The 15,272-nt window shown below is 38.7% G+C and overlaps 2 protein-coding genes across 5 annotated transcripts in view; both read right to left on the bottom strand.

Annotated features, from left to right (window-relative positions):
* Positions 1-3,557, bottom strand: part of LOC127436880 (ankyrin repeat and sterile alpha motif domain-containing protein 1B) — a 223,182-nt gene extending 219,625 nt beyond the window's left edge. For all 3 annotated transcript variants that reach the window (XM_051691349.1, XM_051691348.1, XM_051691350.1), the window contains exon 1: positions 3,116-3,557. In XM_051691349.1, the coding sequence (XP_051547309.1) occupies positions 3,116-3,246 (131 nt within the window). In that variant the 5' untranslated portion in view covers positions 3,247-3,557. The remainder of the gene's footprint in view (positions 1-3,115) is intronic.
* Positions 3,558-8,733: 5,176 nt separating this feature from the next.
* Positions 8,734-15,272, bottom strand: part of LOC127436878 (UHRF1-binding protein 1-like) — a 55,935-nt gene continuing 49,396 nt past the window's right edge. For both annotated transcript variants that reach the window (XM_051691346.1, XM_051691347.1), the window contains one exon: positions 8,734-14,944. In XM_051691346.1, the coding sequence (XP_051547306.1) occupies positions 14,804-14,944 (141 nt within the window). In that variant the 3' untranslated portion in view covers positions 8,734-14,803. The remainder of the gene's footprint in view (positions 14,945-15,272) is intronic.

Genomic DNA, 15,272 nt, shown 5'->3' on the forward strand with positions numbered 1-15,272 from the left:
CTCTCTCTCAGATGCGAGCAGGCATGCTGTTCCCAGGTGCCCTTCCCCCCATCTCTGCCTGGCCATTCCTGAAGCATACATCTCTCTCTCTCGCTCGCTCGCTCTCTCTCTCTCTCTCTCTGCTCAACACAGTTGTCATGTTACATACTGATGATGTGAAGATGGAGCATGTCATATTCTCTGAGACACATCAAGAACTGTCAACACACACACATGCTAAGCTGATCAAGCATATCACACTGAGCAATCCGAGAGGAGATACACATACAAGGTACACAAGAAATAGCCCTAAAGGTATAGTTCACTGTAACGGGTAAGGTCTCTGCTTAAGGGAAAGGAGGAGGTGGGAACCGTCTGAGCAGTCAACATAAACTTGTAATGGTATAAAGAAACTGAAACATAACAAAACACACAGACACGTGCACACACAGCAGCTGCGTGTCTCTCTCTCTCTCTCTCTCTCGAGCTGGAACCTCCGGTTCATCTTTATCCCCCTCCCGGCTGATTAGGACAATTCAGCCCAGGGCGTGCATCCTCATGGCCCGGCCATGCTCTCCTCCTCGTCACATTCACCCAAAAATTCAAATTCTGTTATCATTTACTCATCCTCGTGTTGTTCCAAATCCTCAAGACTTTCTTTCTTCTTTAGAACACAAAAGTAGAACTTCTTTTCATAAAATAAAAATGTAATAGTGACTCTGGCTACCATTCTGCATTACGTCTCATTTGTGCACTACAGAAAAAAAAAGTCAGTCAATGGGTTTGGAACAACATGAGGTTGAGGAAATTATGACAGAATTTTCAGTTTTGTGGTAAACTATTCCTGTTAAGGTACTGGAGTGTTACATTATGATTATAGAGAAATATATGAAGGATTTTTTCCAGGAAGCGGACTGGGTTCAACATATCAGGATTCAATAACTTTCGCTTAACCAATTAGAAAGCATGATTGGTTTTCAATGTGTTTGAATATTTCTGTCACAAAACTAGCAACATTTGGCAAAATCCAAAGAAAACTTAAGAGTTCTCCTTTATGTTTCATTTAAGTATTAATTTTGACTCACTTTCTTGAAATGCACTTAAAATGATCTTTCTCTTCTGAAGCGATCCAAACGATTTTTTAACCATAAATCTTGACATAAGTGGTCTCCTTGGCAATCATTATTTGAAGCTTGATTACTCTTCCTAGCGTCATCTAGCCCTCTGCGCATGCGTCAATTACTAGGAAGTGTAATCAAGCTTGAAATCATGATCGTGCCTAGAGACTGCAATGGCAAGATTTAGTGTGAAAAAGGAGTTATATTTTGGTCTGTTCTCACCCAAAAACAATTAGATCGCTTCTGAAGATATGGATTAAACCACTGGAGACGTATAGATTACTTTTATGCTGCATTTATGTGCTTATTGGAGCTTCAAAGATTTGGCCACCATTCACTTGCATTGTATGAAACTACAGAGCTGAAATATACTTCTAAAAATCTTAATTTGTGTTCAGCAGAAGAAAGAAAGCCATGCATATCCGGGATGGCATAAAGGTGAGTAAATGAGAGAATTTTCATTTTTGGGTGAGGGTAAACTTTTCCTTTAAAGTAGGACCACAATCATCATACACCTTTTAAGAGGACACGTCCCCCCAATCAGGGGCGTAGATTCCGGGGGTGATGGGGGAGAGGTAATCAAAATAAGCAAGTACAACCCCCCATTATTTAAACCATGAATAATGGAAACATGCAAATGCTTCACGCTGTAATGTGGCTGTCTTGTTGGGCACTTCTCACGCACCTTACAGTCTAGCTGATCCCACAAAAGCTCAATGGGGTTAAGATCCATAACACTCTTTTCCAATTATCTGTTGTCCAATGTCTGTGTTTCTTTGCCCTCTCTAACATTTTCTTTTTGTTTTTCTGTTTCAAAAGTGGCTTTTTCTTTGCAGTTCTTCCCATAAGGCCTGCACTCCTGAGTCTTCTCTTTACTGTTGTACATGAAACTGATGTTGAGCGGGTAGAATTCAATGAAGCTGTCAGCTGAGGACATGTGAGACATCTATTTCTCAAACTAGAGACTCTGATGTACTTATCCTCTTGTTTAGTTGTACATCTGGCCTTCCACATCGCTTTCTGTCCTTGTTAGAGTCAGTTGTCCTTTGTCTTTGAAGACTGTAGTGTACACTTTTGTATGAAATCTTCAGTTTTTTGGCAATTTCAAGCATTGTACAGTCTTTATTCCTCAAAACAATGATTGACTGATGAGCTTCAAGAGAAAGCGGTTTCTTTTTTTTTCTTTTTGTTGCCATTTTTGACCTTATATTGACCTTAAGACATGTCTGTCTATTGCATACTGTGGCAACTCAAAAACAAACACAAAGACAATGTTAAGCTTCATTTAATGAACCAAATAGCTTTCAACTGTGTTTGATATAATGGCAAGTGATTTTCTAGTACCAAATTAGTAATTTAGCATGATTACTCAAGGATAAGGTGTTGGAGTGATGTCTGCTGGAAATGGGGCCTGTCTAGATTTGATCAAAAATGACTTTTTTCAAATAGTGATGGTGCTGTTTTTACATCAGTAATGTCCTGACTATAATTTGTGATCAGCTGAATGCCACTTAGGTGAATTTTTGTTTTTATTTTTTTATTCTTTGGTAATATTGCAAGGGAGTAGCACATACATACATTCACATACACATACACATTCATGACAGCTCTTCTCTATGGGTAACCCCCCGTCTCATTAAGTATTAACAACAGTACTTCTCAAAGTTCAGCCTGAAGTTGAACACAATTAAACTAGTCTGTGATCTGTAAGTGTTCTCATATATTTGCGTGTGTGTGTGTATATATATATATATATATATATATATATATATATATATATATATAGACAGAACAAGCTACACAACCCGACAGCACACTGTGTTTGAGGGGCGCAGTGGGTCAGGGATGCCGAGAGTGAGAGTGGGAGTGGGTGTGTGGGTGATGTGTTACATTGCACAAGCAACTGCAATCGCTTTATTCTGCAATCGTACAAGTAGTACGTATGCCGTGGGCTCCCGGAAACCCCTTTCGCGACACATAAAAACACAAACTTGCCCACTAGAGCACTGTTTTCATACCTGAGTAACCCGGGCAGAGGTATGGAGCCGGAGCCCGAGCCCAGCAATCCTTTCTTCCCGCTCAACAGCTTCTCCACCAGGACAACATTCCCGGTCCGTGCCGCTTCCAGCAGCTCCTGTTCCTTCCCCATCCCGGACACAAGTTTAATCCACCAAAAAACAAAACAAAAACAATCCCAAAGACTCCGAATAAACGGCGAGAATATCTACTATGATTTCTGTGGCATGTTACCAACAAGCAAACGCTCCGCCGCGCGCTGCTGCATGAATGAACGCGTGAACACCGTTAGTCCATACCGGAGCTGAATGATGGAATGATGCTGCACCGGATATTTAACACGGTCCCGGTGCAGCCGAGCGGAACGGGAGGATGATGGTCCTCCAAACGGACAGGCTGGAGACGCGGGTTATATCACACTCACACTGCGCTCGCCGTCAACGTCCACGCGCTGTTCTCTCCGCGCGCTCTCTTTATGTGTGTGCGCGTGTGTGTGCCGTTTTACCGACAGCAGGGCGGCCCAGCATCAGTGTTGCTCTCCCGGTTCCTATATGGCAGTGTGTTCTGCTCTGCTCAGGCTGGGCGTGGAGTCACGGATACTGAACACTCCACAGACGATTCGGCCTTACTGTAACCTTGTTTTGATCTTATTGTTGGTGCACGAGGACAGGATATTATGTCATATTAAAGGTAATGTTTACAGGCTGGCATCCACCTTGTTGCAAATTTGCAATGTTTCACTGAAACTCGAGGTTATTGTGTTTTTTATTTTATTTTATTTTATTTTTTGTTTTTTGACAATATTCTTTTTTCAATATTTTAATCAGTCAGTCAATAGATCAATCAACCAATTAATATCAATTATATATATATCAATTATATATATATATAAATTCACACCATCAGGGAAGAATTATTTTTGGACAAGTATTATGGTAATATCATGTTATTTGGACATGGTACAATGGTACTGCCATGTTTCTTTTTTAAATGCACCATGGCAGTACCATACATATTCTTTAAAATACCATTGATTACTATGTAAATACCATGGTACATGAAAATGGTGATCATTCAGTACCATGGCACATTAAAGACAATGTCAGGGCCAACCACCATAGACATTAAAAGAATAGTTCACCAAAAATGAAAATTCTCTCATTAGTTTCTCACCCTCATGCCATCCCAGATGTGTATGCCTTTCTTTCTTCAGCAGAACACAAACAAAGATTTTAAGAAGAATATCTCAGCTTGGTAAGTCCTTACAATGCAAGTGAATGGTTATTAGAACTTTGAAGCTTCAAAAAGCTCATAAAGGCAGCATAAAAATAATCCATTTGACTCTTTAATCTTCACTCACCGAGCACTTTATTAGGAACACAATGGTCCTAAGAAAGTGCTCGACATGGTCTTCTGCTGTTGTAGCCCATCCGCCTCGAGGTTCGACATGTTGTGCATTCTGAGATGCTATTCTGCTCACTACAATTGAACAGAGCGGTTATCTGAGTTACCGTAGCCTTTCTGTCAGCTCGAACCAGTCTGGCCATTCTCTGTTGACCTCTCTCATCAACAAGGCGTTTCCATCCACAGAACTGCCGCTCACTGGATGTTTTTTGTTTTTGGCACCATTCTGAGTAAATTCTAGAGACTGTTGTGCGTGAAAATCCCAGGAGAACAGCAGTTACAGAAATACTCAAACCAACCCATCTGGCACCAACAATCATGCCACAGTCATAATTCACTGAGGTCAAACTTTTTCCACATTCTGATGGTTGATGTGAACATTAACTGAAGCTCCTGACCTGTATCTGCATGACTTTATGCATTGCACTGCTGCCACAAGATTGGCTGATTAGATAATCGCTTGACTAAGTAGATGTACAGGTGTTCCTATAAAGTGCTCGGTGTGTCTTCTGAAGCGATCCAATTGATTTTGGATGAGAACATACCAAAATATAACTCCTTTTTCACTTTAAATCTTGACATCAGCGGTGTCCTTGGGGATCATGATTTCAAGCTCGATTACACTTAGCGGCATCCAGCACTCTTCGCATGCGTCAAGCACTAGGAAGTGTAATCAAGCTTGAAATCATGACTGTGCCTAAAGACTGCAACGGCAAGATATTCAGAGAAAAAGGAGTTACATTTTGCTATGTTCTCTCCCAAAACCTACTGGATCACTTCTGAAGACATGGATTTAACCACTGGAGTTTTATGGATTATTTTCATGCTGCCTTTGTGTTTTTGGAGCTTTAAAGTTTTGGTCACCATTGACTTGCATTGTATGGACCTACAGAGCTGAAATATTCTTCTAAAAATCTTAATTTGGGTGAATTATCCCTTTAAGGGGAATAGTTCAGAATAGGTGTCGATATAGGTTTTTCAATGGTAAATTCTTAAACTTTAACATTTGCTGCCATAGTTACATCCTTGATTGATGTGTGTATGTATATATATATATATATATATATATATAATGATCTGATATAATCACTGTCCCATGGTACTGATACAGTACTTTTTTTGTAAGGGATGATATCCTTTATCCAGAGCTATAATTTTGAAGCACTAAAATGGCACAGAAATTTTCTCAGACTGTTTTCACTTAACCAATAGCTCCACAGCATTACTTCCTGTGCAGTACATCTGCAAAGACTTCTAGAGGGAAAAACAGTGCTAAAGACTGGAGGAGCAACACAGAAATAAAAGAGTGAGATAGAGAGGCAGCTGCAGGCCCACTGGGTGCTGGACAGAATCGCTGGATTTCAGCTTTGCCAAGAGACAGAAACAACCGGATCTTATGAGGCAGTTGTGTTTGAGCTCTCTCTCTTACTCACACAAAAACAAGCGGGTGTTCAGTGTCTATTTAGTGTCTTACTCCACGAATAAACTCCACCATAGAGCAGCAAACAGAGCTGTATTCATCTGCCTTAATAGGCAATGCATACAGTCAGAGCTGCTCTCTCTCTCTCTCTCTCATACACAAACTTGAGGGCTGCAGAGGTTTGGCTTTACAATTCAAGAGAGTTCTACAAGGGATTGAGGCAAAGCCAGACCACCTGTGATTACATGGAGGGAGGGAGAGAGAGAGAGAGAAAGAGAGAGAGAGAGAGAGAGAGAGAGAGAGAGAGAGAGAGAGAGATATGGCAATTGGCAGCAAAAAATATCAGTTCCTGCTGTAACTTCAAATTTTGCCAGAGAATGTATGTTTTTATGACTCAAACACTACTTAAATGGTTGGAAACTAAAATAAGAACAAAAGAGGCAGAATATGTTTAAGGTAAAACCTTTAAGACACTTAAAGATCACATAAAAAATATTACATATAACCTAAACATCAAGCTAACTGCTAGCCAGGCTAACATTCCATGGCAGTTAAAACTGTTGATCACAGCTTGGGCCTGCGAAAGGCAGTAGCATTTTTAAAAAATGAAGAGGAGCTGGACATAATATATCCAGCAGAAGTTAAATCAAACAAAGATAAGAAGAAGATGAAAGAGATGATCCTGAGAGAGAACCCAGAGAGGCTACTGTCTGATTACAGTGGACCAGAACCCAACATAGTCTGGTGTAACCTGCTGTTCTTCACTGATCACCCATCAGCCTGGCACAGCACTCTCTGCACTGCCATGCACTGCAGCAGAAAAGGTGGCATCAGTAAAGATAGACTTGTATCACAATGGTACAGTCATGGTCCAGGGGTCAGAACCCAGCCTTGATGAATTCCAGAAGAATTTCATGAACTTTTAAATGGAGGTTCAGAAGTTTAAGAAAGATCCTAAGGTTAAGAGCAGTGTAGAGTCCTACAACAGAACAGCCACAAACACTGACCTCAGCTCAAGCACCCCTGTAGCACACAAACACCCTGTCTCTCCTGCATCTCCAAAGATCAAGGCCTTGAGAGACAATATCGCTGAGCTGGAGCAGAACTGTTTAAAGAGGAAACTACCAACTAACTCTGCCAGCTCCAAAACCAGACCAGCCACCTCAGCATACAAAAACTTCAACAGCTCTCCTCTGCTGTCAGACAGCTGGAGGAGAACAACCAAGAGCTTCGAGAGGAGCTGATCAAGAAAAATCAACACAGCAATATACTGGAGAAACAACTGGAGGAGATGAGACAACAGCTACACACAAGCACTGAACACATCACAACCACAGAACAACAGCAACAGTGTACCAGCACAGAAACACTCAACACCTCTACTCCTGAACACATCACAAACATAACACAACACCAGCAGTGTGTCAACACACAAACAAACACCATCCCATCCCCTGCAACCTGCAGGTTTCTCAGGTCTCTCAAGCTTCTCAGAACTCCAAGAGAAAAGACGTCAGCACCAGACAGAGATATCCACAGACCACAACATCTATCAGCAGCAAAGATGATAAGAGACAACACAACATCGTCATCCTCTGTGATTCTAATGGCAACCTCCTCGACCAGAGATGACTGTTTCCAGGGAGAAATTAGGAAATTCTGGTGTCCCACTTCTCACTCTGCTTTAAAGCTGCTGAGAGAAGGTGAATTGGGTGCACCCTCACATATTATACTGCACACTGGGACAAACGACCTCAGCACCAGGAGAGTGGACATCGCCAAAGCTCTCATCAACATGGTGAAAACAGCTAGAGCGATCTTCCCCAGTGCCAGAGTCATCATCTCTACACTGCTGCCTCGCAGAGATGTTCCACACAACGTCATCAATGCCATTAAGGCAGAGATAACTGATGTGTGTGCACTCCTGCCGAATCATCAGCACATCACTCATGAGCACCTAAATGACCGTCTCCACATTCATTGAGAGGGCATGAGAATATTTGCTAAAACAATCAAGGACGTTGCACTGAAAAGCCCCCATAACACACCCCCTGATTGTGAGGAGAGGGTAAGACAGCATCCCGGCAGACAGATAGACAGCTACGTTGCTGTTGTGACAGGAAGAGGTATTGCAGACACTAGTGGCTTCAGACAGATAAAAAAACGTGCTGAATTTGTATGCGACAGTCTATTAGGTTAATTAGCAGTCCTTAAGCATATTCATTATTTCTTAATTTATGTTACTGTATATTTTTGTTATACAATTTTCATTCTGAGGTACTTAGTTTAATTTGTATATTTCATAACATGATTGGGTCAGTAATCATACCTTCTTATTTCTGGTAAAATCACAATGTCATCACTTAAAATCACAAGCTATAACACCTAGGGTATGTTTTCCACTGCCTTTGTTTAAATATTGTATATAGTTCAGATATCATAATATTACTTGAGACATGGAGTCAATTAGAGTCTAAAACTTACACTCCTTCAAACTACAGAGAATTACATATAGCCTACCATCAGTGAAGAATGTTAAAAATGGAATTATAGTTTGGATTAAAGAACATTCAGCCTGTTAAAAAAAAGGGAGAACACATATTTGGATTAAAATGAAAAAGGAACTCATTTGTACAGATGAGGATTACCTGTGTGCCACCTACATCCCCCCACATGAGTCAACCTATTATAATGAGGAGATCTTTAACACATTACAGTCTGAGATCATTCAGTTTCAGTCTCTTGGCTCAGTCCTGATAATGGGGGAAATGAATGCAAGAACTGGGATTATATTAGTTCATTTGGTGATAAGTTTATTATTAATAATACAAATATACAATAAAACAAACGTCCTTCTAAACCACATCTGAGCTATGACAACATGATAAACAAAAATGGAAAGCAAATTCTGCAGCTGTGTAAAAGTATGGGTCTCTGTCTAGTTAATGGCAGAACAAAGGGTGATCCTCTGGGTCGATTTACCTACTGCTCCTCTCTAGGCAGCAGCACAGTGGACTATGCCATCACAGATCTAGACCAAAACAAGATAAATTATTTTACAGTGATGCCACAGCTACCTTTCTCAGACCACTGTCACATTTTCATTAGTCTGAATAAGTCAGCCAGTCTTCTACCATCTTCAGATTAGAAGTCTAAATCCCTCCCAATCAGATTCTTCTGGAGAAAAGACAGTCCAGCCCAGCATGAAGCTGAACTCAACAGCACTCAGGTTGAGAACATGATAGATGCGGTTCTCTTCACCACATTTGGAGAAGATGAGAAAAGCATCAATATGGCAAAAAAACAATTAAATAAAATCTTTTTCACAATTGCCAGCAAATCATTGAAAAAAATCTAAATGAACAGGGGTAAAAAGAAAATTGTTAAAACTGACTGGTTTGACAAAGAATGTCAAATGTCAAGAAAAGAACACGTGCCACTTATCAACAAATTCTTAAAAAGTACAAGTCACTGCTAAAAAGCAAAAGAGCTGAACATATGACAACAAAGCTCAACAAGACTGATCAAAATGTATTCTGGGAATTATGGAACAATTTAAATTAAAGTCCAAAAAAGAAGAACAAATTCCCATCTGTGACCCAAACACCTAGACAGAACATTTTGGAAACCTTTAAACACAAAGTGAACTAAACCCCACCCAAAAAAATATGACCTCCCAACTACATCAGGTAAAATTAGGGTCGCCACCTGTCCTGTAAAATACGGGATCGTCCCGTATTTAAAGATAAAATAATGTGTCCCGTATTGAATCAATACGGGACGCGATTTGTACCGTATTTAACTGGTCAGATGGCGTCATGATGAAATCGTTCCAGATCGCTAATTTAACATTGATATAAGTTGGAAAATGTGCCTATGGTGGGAAAAGGACCGTCCGAAAGTCCACAGATGGTGTTAAAACTGTGGATTTTTTTCTATATAAATGTTCAATAAGATCAAACAATGTATGAATACAATCACTGAGTCATAAAGACATGTACAGGTGAAGGAAGCAAAAAAATACGTATAAACCAACCAAAATGTATACATAAATAAGATAAAAGAGACAAATAATCGAAAAGATACACATAAATATATTTGTAACATATAAAAGATGTTTTTTTTTTATGTTTTTTTTTTATAAGTCTGGGGTCAGGAAAGTTCTAATTTCAGCATATAAGAAAGGGTATACAATTTGTATTAACAACGCATATTAACTCGACACATTTATTGCTAAAACTGTGGAGGATGTGGTTAGAGCTGGGCAGATTCCCTCTATTTACTGACATTCAAAAGAGAGCCAGTAAATTCTGGTTCCACCTGTCAGGCTCTTCCCTAGAAAATCACCATCACTGTGCTTTTATACACAGAGTAGTACACCCAGAGAGTGACACTTTACAGTATTTAGTGGACAAACACCAGCTAAATTCATCAATTCAATTCGGGCAGGCAAAACTTATGCAAATACAAAACACAACCCAAGAAGCATATATTCATCATTGGCAAAGAAAACTCAAAGAAATAAACAAATGAACCTATTTCCAAAAAATTAAGACAGAATATAAACTGGCATCATATCTGACCAAAAGAGAGAGAGAAGTGAGGAAGAGAGAGAGAGTGAGTTAATATTTATATGAATGAATTAGCAGACCTGCTGGACCAATCTGTGAGTCCAGGACTAGGACTACAGGACACTGAAGTCAAATATTTATTGTACGCTGATGACTTGTTAATTCTAACTCTAAAACACCAGATGGTCTCCAAAACAACCTGGACATCCTGAATCAGTTCTTGCAAGATTGTGCCCTAGAAATTACTATTCAAAAAACTAAAATGATGATATTTCTTAAAAAAAAAAAAAAAAAAAAATTTTTTTAAAAAGGAATCTGGAACAAAAATGCACAATTACTCTAAACAATACAATACTTCAACACACATTACAATATACTTACCTTGGCCTTGTTTTAACCCCCTCTGGACATTTTTATTTGGCAATTAAAACATTAGGGCAATGCATACCATAAAAAAATAACCATTCCAATCAGAATTTGGACAAAGATATTTGATACTGTCATACTACCCATTGCCTTATATGGAAGTGAGATCTGGTTCACACTAAGCAATTACAGCCATAACGCTTGGGTCAAACATCCTATAGAAGGTGTTCATGTAGAGTTCTGCAAAGGTGTCCTTCATGTCCACTGAAATACTCCTAACAATGCATGTAGAGCAGAACTAGGCCGTCTACCTCTCAACTTACCTATTACAAAAGGAGTGTTAAAATTTTGTATTCACTTAAATTCCAGTGCTAAAGATGCACTTCATTATAAAGCACTGACAATACAAGAACTGAATCCACAGAAAAGTCCTCTCTGCCTGCTAGTGTCAGAACTCACAAACAAAGCTCCCCAAATCAATGCCACACAACAACATATAAGAATAAAAGAAATAATGTATCTTGAAACTGATACATACATTGAACGTTGGAATGAATAAACAAAAACCCAAAGTCGTCTACTACCTTACCTTCAAATCAACAAAGGGTATAGACTTGCTGAATATCTGTTCTTGGTCAGAAATACCAAACATAGACAACTATTAACCAAATACAGACTAAGTGACCACCAACTGGCCATTGAAACAGGAAGGCATAAAAAGACAAGATGACCTAAAGGAGTGAATATTTTGCCACTGTACAGCAGGTGAAGTTTGCTTTGGCAATATGTACTTTTGTATGTCATGCCAATAAAGCTATTTGAATTTGAGAGAGAGAGAGAGAGAGAGAGAGAGAGAGAGAGAGTGTAACCTTTTTTGGAAGCCCAGGGGAAAAGTGACCTTTTAAGTACCTCTAGCAAGTGATTTATCCACCACAAAAAGTTGATGTGGAAAACCATCACAAGTTGATGTGGAAAACAAGTAAAAAAAACTGTGACAGTAAAAGCAAGGCAAATAATCTAGCTGCCATTCTGTAACCATTGATATGTCACTGCAAATTTATCCAAAGAAATAAACTAACTATAAAGGATTATTCTAGTTACATGATACTGGTTATGCAAGTCATGTTTAAAAACACACACACACAAAAAAAAAAATAAAAAAAAAATAAAGTATATATATATATATATATACACACACACACATTAACATTTAATTTAATAACAAAATTCCATCAAATCGAATAGTAATCTTTAATAAAATAACTTTTTTTACATTTTAATTTAGTTAAATATTACACAATTTAATTTGAAAAGTTTTTTTTTACATAGATAAAATGCATAAATCTTAAAAATTGTCTAAAATATATTTTTTGAGTGTACATATAAATAGATCCAGACAGACTTCCTTTTTTTCACACTGCATTTTCATCACTGATTTTGGGGGGCAGGGCCTGTGGAATGGATTTGTAAGTATAGTTCTCCCAAACATGAAAATTCAGTCATTATTTACTTACTCTCATGTTGTTCCAAACCCATATGATATTATAATTATTATAAGGAGATATTTTAAAGGATGTCCGTTCAATGATTTCAGTAAAATATCAGTTAATAGTGACTCACTTGAAAGCTTAAAAAGGACTAAAATGTGTCACAAAAGTAGTCCATGGGACTTGTTTGTCTTATTTAAAGTCTTATGAAGGCATACAAATACTTTGAAATCGGGAGCTGATCAATGATTTGATTTGATTTATAAATAAATAACTTTTGGTCTGTTAATAATAATACAGAGCACAAATTAAATGGCGACTACGTCAATAACATCAAACCTCACTGGTTCTTGCACATTCGGTGTAACTCCAACAACTCCAAAAAAAAAAAAAAAAAAAAAAAGGGGGCCTCTGTTGACACTCATTAATTACTCTCATCTCCATATTTAATTTCAGCTTTTTATTTCAGATATCTTAGTACTTTAGCAGCTTCTGACAGACACAAGATATCATAATTTCACAAGATTGCTTGACTGAGCTTCATTGTTCATCATTTGTGCTAAAGAGATGGACCACCAACTCTAAGGGGGGCGTGTCTATTACATATTGGTATGTTTCTAAGGTGGCGTTGGGGGTGTGGCCTAGTACTACAGAAAAAAAAAAAAAAGAGTCTGGTTTCACTTTACTTTGTCTACAATCAGGTGTTTGTCATCCAGCTCTACATTTTTATGTCCAAACATCTAAGACAGTGGTTCCCAAGCCTGTTCCTGGAGGCCCCCCAACACTGCATATTTTATATATCTCCCTTTTCTGATACACCCAACTCAGGTCTTGGAGTCTCCACTAATGAGCTGATGAGTTGAATCAGGTGTGTTTGATTTGGGATATATCCAAAATGTGTGGTGTTGGGGGGGCCTCCAGGAACAGGACTGGGAACCACTGATCTAAGAAATATTCTCCAGACGGAAGCTTGAGATATGAAGCGCATTAAAACATTCATTCAGAGAACAAAATCTGAAAAAAGGTGAAGAAAAAAATGAGCAGAACCTCTGGAGAAGGTGCGCAGTCATAGGCACTTGTTGAGGCTGCTATACAGAGAGAAACAAAGCGAGTAACCAAAAACAAAAAATAAAAACAAAAAATAAACATGGGAAGTAGTAAGAAAGAGAAGTTACGATTAAAACCAAGAAACATTTGAACATTTTTGCCATCTTACAGTGGCGCCATTTCATAATACAAAAGGAGGCCCTTTTCTCTTAAAGCATAACTATAACAAGCTAGTAACAAAAATTAAATGAGTGATTTCAAACCATGCATCTCTTCTGAAGATCAGAGCATGATTTTTCCCAACATCCATCTCTGTGGTTTTGATTTTGTGCAGAAATGCTGGTAATCAGATCAACAATGTGACGAGCAACAGTTACACATCCCATATTTAAACTGAGTGAGATTGCAACAACAAAATCACCTGCAACATTAATAACTGATCTCATTTGATTGACGCAGTGCAAATATTCATTTAGAAACAAAGACAAAGGTGGAAAGGTGCGCCGTGTTTAGTCTCAAAATACTGAACTCAAAATACAAACCTCAACACATCTTTTCCATACAGTACGACAAAATCAACTTGTGCAATGCCACGGCACAGTCCTGTAGTGTGTCTTCATGAACATAAATAATTACGAAAAGACTTTCCCATTTTTGAGACACTAATGTAAGAATGAGATGCAAAAATGTACCCTCTTAAACCAAATTCAATCACACAAACTTCTTGTGTATCACAATTATTATACATACGGACAAATTTATTAAGAACTAAATAACTTCTTTTAAGTTCTTGTTAAATGAGTTCAAAAAAGTGCAAATCAATGTTTTTTAAGACATTCCTCCAAAGTTATGACATTCAGTGTCACACACCCTGACTCTAATTAAGACTGTCTTGGGGTTAGAGGTCAAGGGTGGCATGTGCTCCTAACCTGCTTATGATTGGGGAGAGAGAGTGAGAGAGAGAGAGAGAGTGTTGATATCTTAGGGGGCTGAATGAGTGGCCCATGCCAACAGATGCCAAACTGACAAACAGTGAAATAAATAGTAAAAACAAGAGAGAAAAATTATATATGGTAACCTACAAGTGAGCTTACAAGCATCTAATTAGTGGAAAGCTATAAAATTCCGCTGGCTTTTCAAAGAGAATTTTCACTGGATTTATTTCTGAAACTTAAGTATTGTGTGTACACAATCGTAAAGAACACGGTTCTTTAAAGCAGATGCCACTGATTGCAAAGTTGCATCCAGAGTCTGGTGAGAGCGCACACCATCCTTTCCCAAGCTACATCCAGGGCTGCAGTGTTGGGCTTTTTAATGGTGCTGGGCCCCTCCAAGCACTCTGCCGCCCCCTTGTGGGAAGTGTCAGCTCTGTATGCACACACACATATGCTGCCACTAGCTGTTGTTGCCCTGGCTGGTGAGTTTAAGTGTCTTCATTTGATGCTGGAGAGAGTCTTTCTCCATCTGGGCTTCAGCTAGCGCCATCTTGGCTTTGGAGAGCTCCAGTTTCAAGCATTCATTCTCTTCCATTAGCAGCTGTGTGAATGGAAAAGATCATTAGTTTGGCAAGCAAATTGTTTAATTTATATATATGCTGGATGCTTTTATTGTGTTTGCTTGAATGATAACTGTCATTCTGTAATTGAGGTTAAATAGACCATGAGCCAAAAGGCATTCTTTCATCTCAATAAAAAAAGCTTCTTAATACAAGCCATACTGTACTGTACATGGCGATATAGATTGCAAACTTCATGGCTCCCACACTTTTTGACCAATGCATTTCCATAACATCTACATTACTTTTTCAGTTGTTTCAGGCTAATGGTTAACATTTTTTTTTAAATAATGTTAAAGACACTCCATT

The sequence above is a fragment of the Myxocyprinus asiaticus genome, chromosome 47 (assembly GCF_019703515.2).
Source record: "Myxocyprinus asiaticus isolate MX2 ecotype Aquarium Trade chromosome 47, UBuf_Myxa_2, whole genome shotgun sequence".
Lineage (NCBI taxonomy): Eukaryota > Metazoa > Chordata > Actinopteri > Cypriniformes > Catostomidae > Myxocyprinus > Myxocyprinus asiaticus.